Genomic DNA, 12,259 nt, shown 5'->3' with positions numbered 1-12,259 from the left:
TTCCTACCGACCGAAAATTAGAATAATTTTTTTAAAAAATATTCTTAAGTTTTTAGATAAAATAAGATTGAATTTTTCTCTTGTTTAAAGGCATAATAGATATTTTATACAACTTTTTCAAATAAATTGTTGCCTAATCAACTTCAAAAGATGGGTTTTAAACCTAACTCAAATTTGCCTTCAAAACGGAATGGAGTTTTGTCTGGCCCAAATTTTTTCTAAAATTTTGGGCCCTCATAAACCATCAAATTGCTGTATTTAGCGCCAAAAGTTCCAGATTTACACCAATTTAGGGGAGATTATTAACATAATAGCATTTCTTGAAGAATGGGGTGTGTATATAATAGAGGTAAGGATTAGCCCCTTTTAACCTCTTTTAAAGAAAAAAAAAAAAAGGAAACTATCTTGGAGTTTTAAATGGTGTACCTTCAAATATTTAAACTTGAATAATTATATTACAAATGAAAAAGAAGGGTCATTTTTGTATATTATTTTTTGTATTTTTATTCTCTACAAATTAATGAAATACACCACAGAAATTGGTGGTGAAGATGACAATTGCAGAAAATTTGTGCTATCCCTTGCTTATATTTTCACTTTTTCAAAATACAATAAATATTTGGCAAAAGATGCTGAAGAATTTAGAAACTTTTGTTTAAAACAGAAGATTATTTTTTCTTGAGTTCTTGAAAATGGAAACAGGAAACTAAAACAATGCCAGATGGGTTGACAATCATGCTTACTATTTTAGGTTTTAAGCCCGTTTATTTTTTAGTTATAAAGAGCGTGTGGAGGAATATTCATTAAAAAAGAATTCTTTATAATGAGATAAATGGATAGTTGGCTCCATAACAAACCACCAAGATTCATTGAATTGTCTTATAAAGCAGGCTTCACTGATTTGCGCTATAAGAGTAGAGGTAATTATAACCGAGAAATGGAATCAAAGATTTATTCTTAATACAGCCATCATTGATGGCCAGAAGAGAGATTGAGAGAGAAGGTTGTGGACTTTAGGGATGAATGATCTGAAAGCATGCCTTTTCATTCCTATAACCTTGGTTTCTGAAACTCATTTCCTTGGTTGTACACACTTATTTCACTACAAGATATTTAAGAAAATCTATACTTCTTATGAACAAGCACTTATGGCTGACCAGTATTATCAGTTCCTCTCTGTTTGTGCGACAACTAGAATTTATGGCCCCCTACCTTGTTTTCACAAGCAAAGCTGGGCTTACCATTATTATAAGATATAGGATATAAGATATACTTCCAAGTTTTTTGCCAGCCTACAGCAGCCAATATTGTGAGTCACATGTTTACCCTATTCATCCATCCCATTTTATTGTTTGATCACTATATTGAGATAATAATTATCACTAAGGATTTGCCATTATTTTGGTTCAAAATCTCTTCTCCATGCATGTATTTTTTAAATAAAAGGTTCAGCTAGTTTTCTGTAGACTACTTTTTTTTTTCAAGAGCATTTTCCACAATACTCTTGCCCTCAATGTATTCCAATCTCACCAAATGATAGTGATCCACAATGAGCTAAAGGTTTGAGGATAATGAAATGTCAACTATCACTCTTAACATATTGATCATGCTGTATCAGCTGCAGGTGTCTGAACAGTGTGGTACTTCTTTGGGTGTTCCAGCAGCAAGGTGCTCTTCTTTTGAGTTGAAACTCACTGAAACATTGCACATCTCCACTCAAGCATGTCTAATCAACGGATCGGCCACAGAGTACTTGTGTGCAGAGTGATGAGTTCGATCTATATTTCTCTTCCAGCCTGCAATTTCTCCTATTATGATTATAGCTATACCCAGACCTTCTAGGCTTCTTAATGATTTGGGTTTGGTCATGGAAATCCTCATTTACCAATTGTCTCTATCTATTCCATCAATATAATCTCAAGCTTTTTTCATATCCTCACTCACAATATACAGCCATGTTACTGTAACTCTTTCCCCCCTTCTTTCTCTATCCTTAAAGAAAAGAGTACTACCTTATCGTAGAGGACCGCTTGGAACTTCGTTTTATTTGTTCGTATTTATCTTATATTCTTTTCATCTTCCCATTTCCTTCAAACAAAGAATTGATTACCTTTTCTCAGGACCACCTTCGGTCTACGTCATAGGTTTTATTGTACTATTTGGTTTTTAATCTCATTATTTCTTATTCTCACAGCCAGCTGGTTTCCGATCTTTAGTTTCTCACACTACGGAGGTTCCCGCTTCTTGCATGGCCTTGTGAAGGTGAGGCACATTCGTGGCTTGCAGCAAGTTTAAATGGGAAATGGAACTAGGATTCAATTTTAACTGGATGGTGGCCATCTGACCAAGTTTGGCATATATTTTCGCCGAACTTTGTGATCTTGTGGTTGATCAAGAAGATTGAGCACAAGTCTTCGGAACAGGGATGGCTGGCATCTAAATTTCAGACAACCATCTGGAAAAAATTTAGTAGAAGAAATTAGTGGGCTAAACTGTGAGATATCGTAGTAACAAGAATGGCTAGCATCTAAATTTCAGACAACCATCTGGAGAAAATTACAGAGAGGATATATGGTGGTTCTCACTGTGAGATGGTAGCAGTGGAGATTGTAGTTATAATAGAGATGGCAGCAGCAGGATGGCACGGTGGAGGTTTGCGAGGCCTATCTATATTTACGGAAATGTGCTTGATCCTTCATTACAACATGGAGGACTGAGTTCTGAGGCTGCTAAGACAATATGGCAAACTAGGATCCCCTTAAAGCTCAGATCATTTGGTCTCTCTCAAAAGAAAAGCTGCCAGCCAAGGATAACCTGCTTAAGAGGAATATTCAACTAATTCCACATACATATAATCCAACATCCACCATTCAAAAGGTCTGCTTCAAGTCTGCTTTGCAGCAGCAAAATCAAAAGTTTCTGCTGGATTATCAAAATTCCCGTCAAACACCTAACATGAATATGCAAGTCCAGTGATACATGATGGCAGACCCCCCAGTCCTCAGCCCTACCCCTTCTGCAAACACCTAAAGCCACAACCTTTTACTGACACCGCAGAAAATGTGGCTTCAATGTGTTTGGTTTTGGGCGATCAAAAGTATTGCTCAAGTTACATAGTCAACACCCCCCCCCCCCAAAAAAAAGGCTCTTCAGCAAGAACTAAATAAAGTAATGGATAACAACAGTTTCAAACCCGTCTTCCCCGTGTTAACCAAAATTTCTACTAGAATTTTAAGCATCAAGCAACTACCACCCACCCACAGCTCTAGGCTATAAGTGGTTGCTTCCAGGTGAAACATTGATCATGGTCCATTCTGAAAATGGTTGCACAATCCCACTTGTTCAAGAAGAACCAGGGGAGGGGGGAAAAGAGAAAGAGTCTTTAGCGTACCATTTAAAACAGGTTCTGCTTGTTTGCACACATGAACAGCTTTACTGCCACTGGAATAGACACTCACCATCGAGATATAATGATCTAGCGGTCCTAAAGCCACCATGAAACAAGTGCAAGCATTTGTTCACTCTGCTTCATCTGCGAACATGTCAGGATCCACTGATCTGCTTGCAAGTTCTTGTGCTTCAGCCAAAGGAGAGTCTTTTGCATCAGCGGCATACAGAATCTTGCGGATTGCTTTTGTCATCTGTTAAAAAAACAAAAGAAGGTTCTGAGTTCAACATGCTTGCTCGTCTTTTTAGTTCATGCATATTTTATGCATACAAATCTACATCGATAAGGCCCATGCAGGCAATGTATGTCTTTTGCATTCACATCATCCATCAGCATGTGCACTATAGCCAGCTCATTTTCAGTTGAGCTTTTCTCCTACAAGAGTATTTATAATATTTGAGCCATTGATCCTCTCGCAAATTTTTCCCACTCTCTTGAAAGCTGCATCAGCAAGACAGTATACGGACAAGAATGATAATTATAAAGTACAAGAAAATATAGCTTATAGTGGGTGTTACAAGATGCAACATTTCATTTCTCCGAGCAGTACAGATGATCAAAGTGGTTGTGAATGTTTTATTCACAATTTGTTACCAGATTATTCATCTGGTTTAAAGACAAACGAACAGTCTACAAGAGTTCTTCCAGGGGTAATGAATGAGTAGATTTTCAGAGAGAGAGAGAGAGAGAGAGAGGAATTAGTGTGCCATTATCATAGGCACAAAATGGCAAGGGCTTCATCTCAGATAAGGAATCCTTAAGTATTTATTGGAAAGAAACAATAAGCTAAATTAGAGGAAGTGTCCTATAAACTGAGTAAGTAAAATCACTTACTGCCAACTTGACCTGTTGTAACATTTACATCAATAAGCTTGAGTTCATCTAAAATTATTGGAATTACTAGTAGGTAATAAATCCAAACCTTTAACAACAAAAATAATGTTTATCTTGTAGAAAAAGCTGTTGGACTCTAAGGTGCAAACCAAGATGTCATCTTAATATATCAGATGTCTAGCTTTGGAAGTCATGCATGTGTGCTTGAATTCCACAGTAAGTCAACAGAAGCTTCATCTATGCAGAAAAATTCTTTTATACAGTAACGAGACGGAGTTTTATTGCATGTTTTCACATGACTTCACATGACTTCTCCAATTGCCATAAGGTGTGTTACAAGGATAGAAAACTGGGAGAAATCATGCACAGATTTTTAATTCTAATGTGTAGCTTTAGCATCTCAATTGCATTAGTTGCCACTTGCCAGTTTGGCACTATAAGAAAAATGGCATGTTCCTAGATGAGAACCTGCAAGAAGCAGCGATAACTAGGTGCAAAATGGTGGCTGTAATTTTTCAGTTATATCCAGAAAATCACTCAACAATGGAAAGAGATTGAGATCAAATATATAGACTTGTGATTCGGTTGAGCTTCCTCATTTTCAAGCAATTTCACTAATACAGTTGCAACAGTTGAGACAGAAAAGGGTCCCGCTCCTTATTAAGCATTGTTAGAAATTGTCCTGGCCAACAAACTTGTAACAAAACCAACATCCTTGCAATTTAAAATACTAGAGCAATAGCATTAGAATGCGTAGTCAAAAAGTAGAATGCAACTGTCTCAAAAATTAATACCCATAATGCTGATCCTCTGTGTAAATTATGCTTGTCTTGTTTTTATACCTTGGTAATCATACATCATCAGTCCCTTAATCAGCAGCAATAAATGCTGGGTCCATGTTTGAGAAGTATAGTTTGACAGTGATATTCACGATGACTGATCGATATTGAAAGTCCTATATTGGTAGATTTCTGCAAGTTGCCAAAAACAACTTGCCGAAAGAGATACTGAGGCTGACGTCATGAACATATGCCCAAATTGCAGATGATTTCAGGTGTTCAATAAAAATCTGAACACTTAGTGACCAATGCAGTGTAAATGGTGATTGTATCAGGACTCACATCAAGCCTAACGATGACTCAGTTTTTATATAATTAAACGACAACATCCTCTCAGAATCTCTAGATACTCAAAAAAAAAATGCAAATGCTGGCAGTCAATTCTGAATGAATAATGATAGTTGGTACTCGAAGAAAAGAAGTGGTTGTACATGATGAAAACACTAGACAATAGCTGCAATAGTTCAGATATTTTGATGATGTACCGGTAGATGCTCCAGCTCAGGCCTCTGGCAAAGAATCTCGATGTCCCGCAATTTTGCAAAGTAGAAGTCCCTTTCCTTTTCCATATTGTCAACCGAAAGTTTAAGTTCTGCAATCTGCAAAGCAGTGGCAAAAGTCTAATTAGCATATTGTCAATACAGCAAAAGACTAGTCTACAGGTCAATCATTTTAATTTAATGAAAGATTGAATTTACAATTTTTTTAAGATTAAAATTCTTTTATTTTGTAGCTATCAATGTCTAACTTATTGTCTAGACCAGAAGGCCTAGCCATATTCCAGGTTAGGTTTCATATGCACGATAGCTTATGGTCATGTTGCAAGATGAAAGACCATCAAAAACAACATTTCTGTAGATTTTCTATTTCTTTTAGTATGAATCACAACCTGCAGTGGTGTGATATGTTTACTTTAGCAGTCAAAAATATAGGACACTTCAATTCTATGGTGCAAGTAAAAAAAGGTGCTACAGTAAACTGCCACCATGAGTTCAAAAACTCCAATGATTCAAAGTTTGTTTCCATTAGTTCCAACAATGACAATCATGGCTGTTAACTTATGACTGGACCCAAAATTTAAGTTTTTGGCATCTAGTGGTTGGCATAGTATCAGAGGAGCCAATGGTTATCAGTTCAAATCCCATTAAGGTCATTTTTCATTAATTCAGTCATTTGTTATCTTGAGTCTTTTCTTCTCTTGTGTTGTTTCCAGGCTGCACATGATGGAGGGTGTTAAGCCATGATATATATTGTTGACCACTTCTCTAGCAGCTCAAGATTTTAGGGTCTAGTGGTAAGTTAACAGTGGGAATGTAAAAGAACACTGCAGAACTTCTAGGATTGGAATATTTGGATTTACATCCATTAATCAGAATGATATCTGCATGATTACTGGAAGGAAAGAAAAAACATTATTCAATCAACCAACTAAACCTGAAATCTACTATTGCCAAATGGGCAAACAGAAACATACAGATGTGGTGTCAAAATGGCAGTTTCAGTTCCGAATTTCTTTTACCTTCTCAGACAGTTCCTGAATCTGGGCTGCAGAATCTTCTGCGCTAGACGTGGCACACACTTTCCCTTGCTTGGAACCTGCATCAATACAGCAATATGCTAAGCAACATCAAACAACACATATCCATAAGCAACTCAATCTCAGAAAACGATGCAAGGAAACCAGAAGAATTGAGGCTACCTCCATCTATAGAACCACGATTTGGTAAGCTGTTAACTTGTAGTGATTTGGATGATTTGTGAGAACCCCTCAGATTTCGTTCTTTCCCTCCCTTGCATCTTCTCTCAACAGGGTTATAGTTTCTGGAACAATTAAAAATGTCTGCCTGAGTGAGTTTCTTCATAATTTATCAAAAACACATAGTACATTAAGAATTTAGTTCTTAAAAGAGGACGTACTCATTCATAATTCCACCATTTACAGAATCACAGTACCGTTTCAGCCATTGTAAGAACTCCAAGTTGTCTAACGGCCGTCCTTTAACAAGTTTATTGACTTCAATGTGCTGTAAAAGAAGCCAGTCGCAAAAGGAAATAAACAGATTTTTTCAAAACTTAACAAAAGATAAAAGGTTCATGTGTCAATTATGTAACTTTGATGTATGCATATAATTAGACCAAGGTCAGAAACCAAAACAGGTATGCTCAAATGCACATACGAGTCAACCATAAAATAGTTGAGAACTTGCCTGTTTTACATAAAAGAATCTTGGGAATTGGTTAAAAATGCTAGAATAAATTCTGCCTTCATGTCACGGGTAATGATGTAACTTCAATAATCACACTTCTAATCAAGCCAACCCCATAACCATTGAGATAATCGACTACTTAGGAGCTAGGGTTGCTACTGTAAATCCTTCTTTGCCCACCGTCCACTCCCCCCCCCCCCTCTTCTGGATATGCTTCTCAATTTTCATGATTCCGAGTAACCTACTTTAAGGCAACTAGCCTTTCATTGATTTGAAAGAATATCTTACATTCTATACTTGCAATATGTCGCCAGGTAATCCATTAAAGAAAGCATATATTAAAAGTTACTTGAATGAAAAAGTTCTTAGAGGAGCATAAAAAGAAATATATTACAAAACAGCATGCAAAAATATAATACTAAGTCATCAAATGGCCCAACATAAATCCAATGACAAACTGCATCATTAACATTACCCAAGCCTTTCCTTGTCAAATAATGTATTTAGCTATTGAGCACAACTTTATGTTGATAAGGCTGTAGAAAAGGATTTATAAATTTTACAGTCGTCCACATAACATCAACCTATTAGAAATTAGCATCACAGGGGCAAGAAAAACTCAACTGAGAGAGGGACCCAACACGAAACATAAATGGCCAATTGACAGGTACAGAAATATACCTTTTTGGTCACAATTTATCCTTACACAACCAAGGAGAAGCTCTCTGATGTTATCCATAGACTTGAAAAGAATGCCTAGATGAAGTGAGTGTTAACTTTTGATAAAGGGAGCTGGCAGCTTTTTTCATCCCTAAGGCACAAATAAGCCAAAGAACTCATTGGAATGAAATCTATTTAATATCAAACTTGAAACCTAATAAAATCAAATTCAGATCCAATTTTCTATCTTGGCATCCCATCGGGATTGGGCTCATGACCAGGTGAATCATGTCTTATGGGGTTTAAATGTAGATCCAGCATGCATCTGACTAAAGTCCTAAGAATTTTACTTATCAGGGCTGCATCAAATATTAATTCTAGATGCCCATACCATCTTAATCAATTCTCACGCACTTTTTTTTTTTTGATTTTTCCACACTTGCACTTCCTCATATTCAACCATCGCTTTTTTCTTGATTTAACCACAATATCCATCTAGCATTCCAGTCTCTTCTATGTTCATGTTATGCTTTCCACCACCTTATTGTTCAACATGTTATGGCATAAGTCATTGCATGGCCTTTGTTGTTTCCTTCAAAATTCTCACCTGTCTCCAACACATGCTAGTCAAATAACAAAGAAAGGAACTTCTATGTAATCCATGTTATTGCACATAATTCTTCATCTCTAATAATTCCGAGTTGTCTTAGATGATTGCAACAATGTATCACTTAGCTGTTATTTTCTTCAAGTTCCCTTTCCAATTATATAACCAATTTTCCAATTGAAAATACATAGCATGCACCTCATTTTCACTCTACTAATTTGTTAGCCCTCACCCTGTATAACTTTCTTCACAGGTCCAAATCAGAATTCGATCCTGTTCTTATGTCATCATTTAACACTATCATCTAATCATAATTCATCCTTTTTTATAATTTATTTCTGTTTATTAATACAAAAAAAAATTCACTTATCACACTAAAACTACATCAAAAGCTTGTCCTTCTTTACCTCCTTAATTTAGAAAATGGTTGGGGAGAAGTGACAAGACATGTATGTTATACAGGGCATGTATGTTATACGGGGCATGACACATTATCTAAGGCCTAGTCAGCCTGCAAAGGTAGCCCCAAATCCTTGGCAGGAGATAGACGGAATGTTGATCCTAAAACATGCCAAAGTGATTAGGCAGACCTTCTAAGCCGGATGGGTTTGTCATCCAATAGCCAAACCCAAAACACTTAATCCAATGTCAGGGCCGTCAGCCATTGTTGTGGTGGGAAAATCAGGGCCAGCAGTGAGAGGTATGGCAGAGTGTGGCAGTGGCAAAGCAACAAGAGCACAGAACTAGATAAATTTTTCGTCCTTTTCCCTTGTTTCTTTTCTTTTATTCTGTTGCCCCCTCTGTATTCTTTTTTATTGTTGCTGCTGCAGTCCTTGTTCCATACAAGGCCAGCTGTGACTGTTGTTACTGCCTTCATTATGTTCAGCAGTTGCTGCTGACGCTGCAAGTGCAGCCACATGCAGCAATTGCTGATGCTACAACTGTCTTGACCTCTAGGTGCTTGCTGGGTCTTGGGTGGTTCCATGTTCAGCTGTTTATCTCCCACAGTCTTTGAAAACATTTTATCTTATGCATGTCATTGACAATTTATGGGACCATTTGTAGACTTCTTTCCTAATGTCCACCTAATTAACATTCATGGTGATCTAGCATGTAGCTTCTCCAAGTATTAGTAAATCATGTCAAAATTGTCAAGTATTAGTTTCTCCAATGTACATTATCTTTTGTATTTTTGCCATTATTTATCCAGCATAAACTCCTAGCATACTATCGATGATATCAGCAGACATACCAACAGTTTGAACCTTGTTCTTCTATAAACATCCATATACACACATACATACATATATGTATGTATGCATGTATGTATCTATTGACATATTAATAATTTGAACCTTGTCCTAGTTTCACACATTAAAGAAAAACATAGGTATGATAGACTTTTCAGTACAAAGACAGATACCTTCTCTATTTTCAACTTGGTGAATACTTCTTGAAGAAGCTTGTAATTCTGAATCATGTCATACTCAGTCTTTGCATCAAAATTCACCTGTAAGAAATATGAGCATTAAGCACATCACCCGAAAAGCATTGGAACATAAAGGAAGAAAAGGCAGGGATGTACCTTGTGCATGGGGACAACTCCTGGATGGACCATATCCATCATCTGGCACTGGACAGCACCTGATGCAGCCTGCAACAAAACCATTATAACAAGGGACATGCTTTCTTTCATTCCAATCCACGGAGTTAAAAAGTTACCAATTTGCTCCATAAAAATTTCAACTAATGACATAAACCAAAAGATGAGAAGATTAATGTCCAGAAATAAGCATCAAACTCCATTGTCTTCAAATGTGAATCTTCGATCATAATCACGACTGACCTTGTCTTTGCGTCAAAATTTCAAATTTATTCGTTTGATCCCCCAATCAATCTCATATATTCCCCAGTAGTTTTTTTTTTATTTTAAAAATTTTAAAGAACACCTTTTCGCATCATTACCTCCATAGGGGTTTACCTCCGAAGGTAAATAAAAAATTTAATTCACCATTAGTTGCCAAAAATGGAAAGATTTACCTGAAGAAAACCGATCAAAATACAATGCCGCTAATGCTTTAACTTCCCCGATAATTCCCCACAAACCCATTCTTGAAGTGTGATCTTGCAAGAATCTGGCCGATACTCGATTATTTTAAACCCATTTCAAGCAAAAAAAAAAAAAAAACGAAGAACTAATGCTACACGCCTACACCGGATCCAAGAGAGAAAACAAGAAAAAAAGGTCACTAAATCGATGAAAACCCTAGAAGAGGTAGAAGAAGGACTCTAAAAATCGGGAGCGAGTACCTCCTCGACCTTGGTGAGGCTGAGCTGGAGTGTCGCGTTGATCCAAGACAGGATCTCGCTCCTCCCAACGAAATACGCGCTGTCCATCATCCCAATGTTCGCCGCCGCGAACGCCATCGGACGGCCGTCGCCGGGGAGAGAGAGAGCAGGGGGGCACCGAGTTCTATTCCTTCTCCCAACCGGGAGATCACGCTTTAATGATATACAAAAATAAATGCTAAATGGTGAGCTCCAGAAAGCCAAAAAAACACAATGTCGTTTGACCGAATGCCGAGATTGGGGCAGGGTTTAACCGTGTTTTAGAGCCTACTTTTTTTCTTTTTTGCCCCTCCTGTTCTTGATGAAATATATATTGTTTCGATTTTTTAAATTGTCATTTGCCTGAGCAGCGCACGGCTTGTCTTTATAGATTATTGGATTCAAAAATTTCCCATAACAAAAAAAATTATTTTATTAAAAGAAAAACTCTTCCCATAACCTTTCTCTTTGCCAAGTTCCACCATTCCTATCAACAAATCAAATCTCTATTCAATTTTATAAACTAGAATGGCTCATTTTTGCTTAATTTAATAGAAAATATAAAATAATTTATAATTTTTTGTCCTATCAGTTGAACCGGAAAGAATACCATCTTTTTTTTTTTTTAGCGCGCACGACACCCTTTGAATTGGAGAGGATAAGATATCTAGCATATTTTGGGATTTTTTGTTTGCCGATTCTATCGGCTATATTTTTACTCGTGTTTTATGATACGTCTGTTTTAAAAAAAATAATAATTAATTTAATGATTAATGTAATAATACTGTGGGTTATTATTCATTTATTCCGTTTGAGAGTAAAATATGGAGGAAAAGATTATCCCGTAATTAACGGCCGTTAATTTCGTGGCAACGGTTTTGGAGGGATTCTGAATGATAGGAGGATGTCAGTGTCATCGTTTATAGGGCACGTGAAAACGAAGTGGGGACGTCCTTCTCACTCAGGTACGGCTCGTTGACGGGACTCGGCATTAAATTTTTTCAAATTTTACTGCGTGGTCCCTGGCTCAGCAGGCGAATGCCCGGCTGGCTCTTCCCTGGTGCTACAGCACGCGAGTTGGAATCCTCTCCAAATCGTACATGGGTTGAGAGAGTCAGTTCACCGTTACGTAGGATTTTGATTGGTACGATGAGATTACGTAAATCCTATCAACTGTTACTCAGTTATGTCGAGTAGTGGACGATAGTGATTAGTGAGTGGAGTTTCGAGAGCAGAGCTAAGAACAGACGGACGTGGGAGGTAGGTTTTGAGAGCCGACTATATTATTAATCAGAGTGATCTAAAGATGGTGGTTGATTGAACCTAGAGCCGGTTT

General features: G+C 37.1%; 1 protein-coding gene across 1 annotated transcript; it reads right to left on the bottom strand.

Annotated features, from left to right (window-relative positions):
• Window positions 1-2,883: 2,883 nt before the first annotated feature.
• Window positions 2,884-11,103, bottom strand: LOC103720225 (microtubule-associated protein RP/EB family member 1B-like). The gene is made up of 8 exons (XM_008809832.6): window positions 10,906-11,103; window positions 10,181-10,249; window positions 10,019-10,105; window positions 7,039-7,145; window positions 6,821-6,942; window positions 6,641-6,717; window positions 5,607-5,720; window positions 2,884-3,641 (listed from the first exon to the last, which is right to left on the bottom strand). Exons 1-8 carry the CDS (start codon window positions 11,020-11,022, stop codon window positions 3,519-3,521), a joined length of 816 nt encoding a protein of 271 aa, XP_008808054.3. The 5' UTR covers window positions 11,023-11,103; the 3' UTR covers window positions 2,884-3,518.
• Window positions 11,104-12,259: the final 1,156 nt, after the last annotated feature.

The sequence above is a fragment of the Phoenix dactylifera genome, chromosome 7 (assembly GCF_051530095.1).
Source record: "Phoenix dactylifera cultivar Ajwa chromosome 7, Ajwa_hap1_PhDact_Kaust_v1.1, whole genome shotgun sequence".
NCBI lineage: Eukaryota > Viridiplantae > Streptophyta > Magnoliopsida > Arecales > Arecaceae > Phoenix > Phoenix dactylifera.
Note: the sequence above shows the minus strand (reverse complement) of the source record. Positions and strands in the feature narration are given on the sequence as shown.

Excerpts from the sequence above, each read along its gene's own strand:
- LOC103720225 (XM_008809832.6), bottom strand. The coding sequence starts at position 11,022 with ATGGCGTTCGCGGCGGCGAACATTGGGATGATGGACAGCGCGTATTTC. Across the intron at positions 7,146-10,018 it reads CCAAGTTGAAAATAGAGAAG|CACATTGAAGTCAATAAACT; the intron begins GTATCTGTCTTT and ends CTTCTTTTACAG. Across the intron at positions 6,718-6,820 it reads TCGTGGTTCTATAGATGGAG|GTTCCAAGCAAGGGAAAGTG; the intron begins GTAGCCTCAATT and ends GTATTGATGCAG.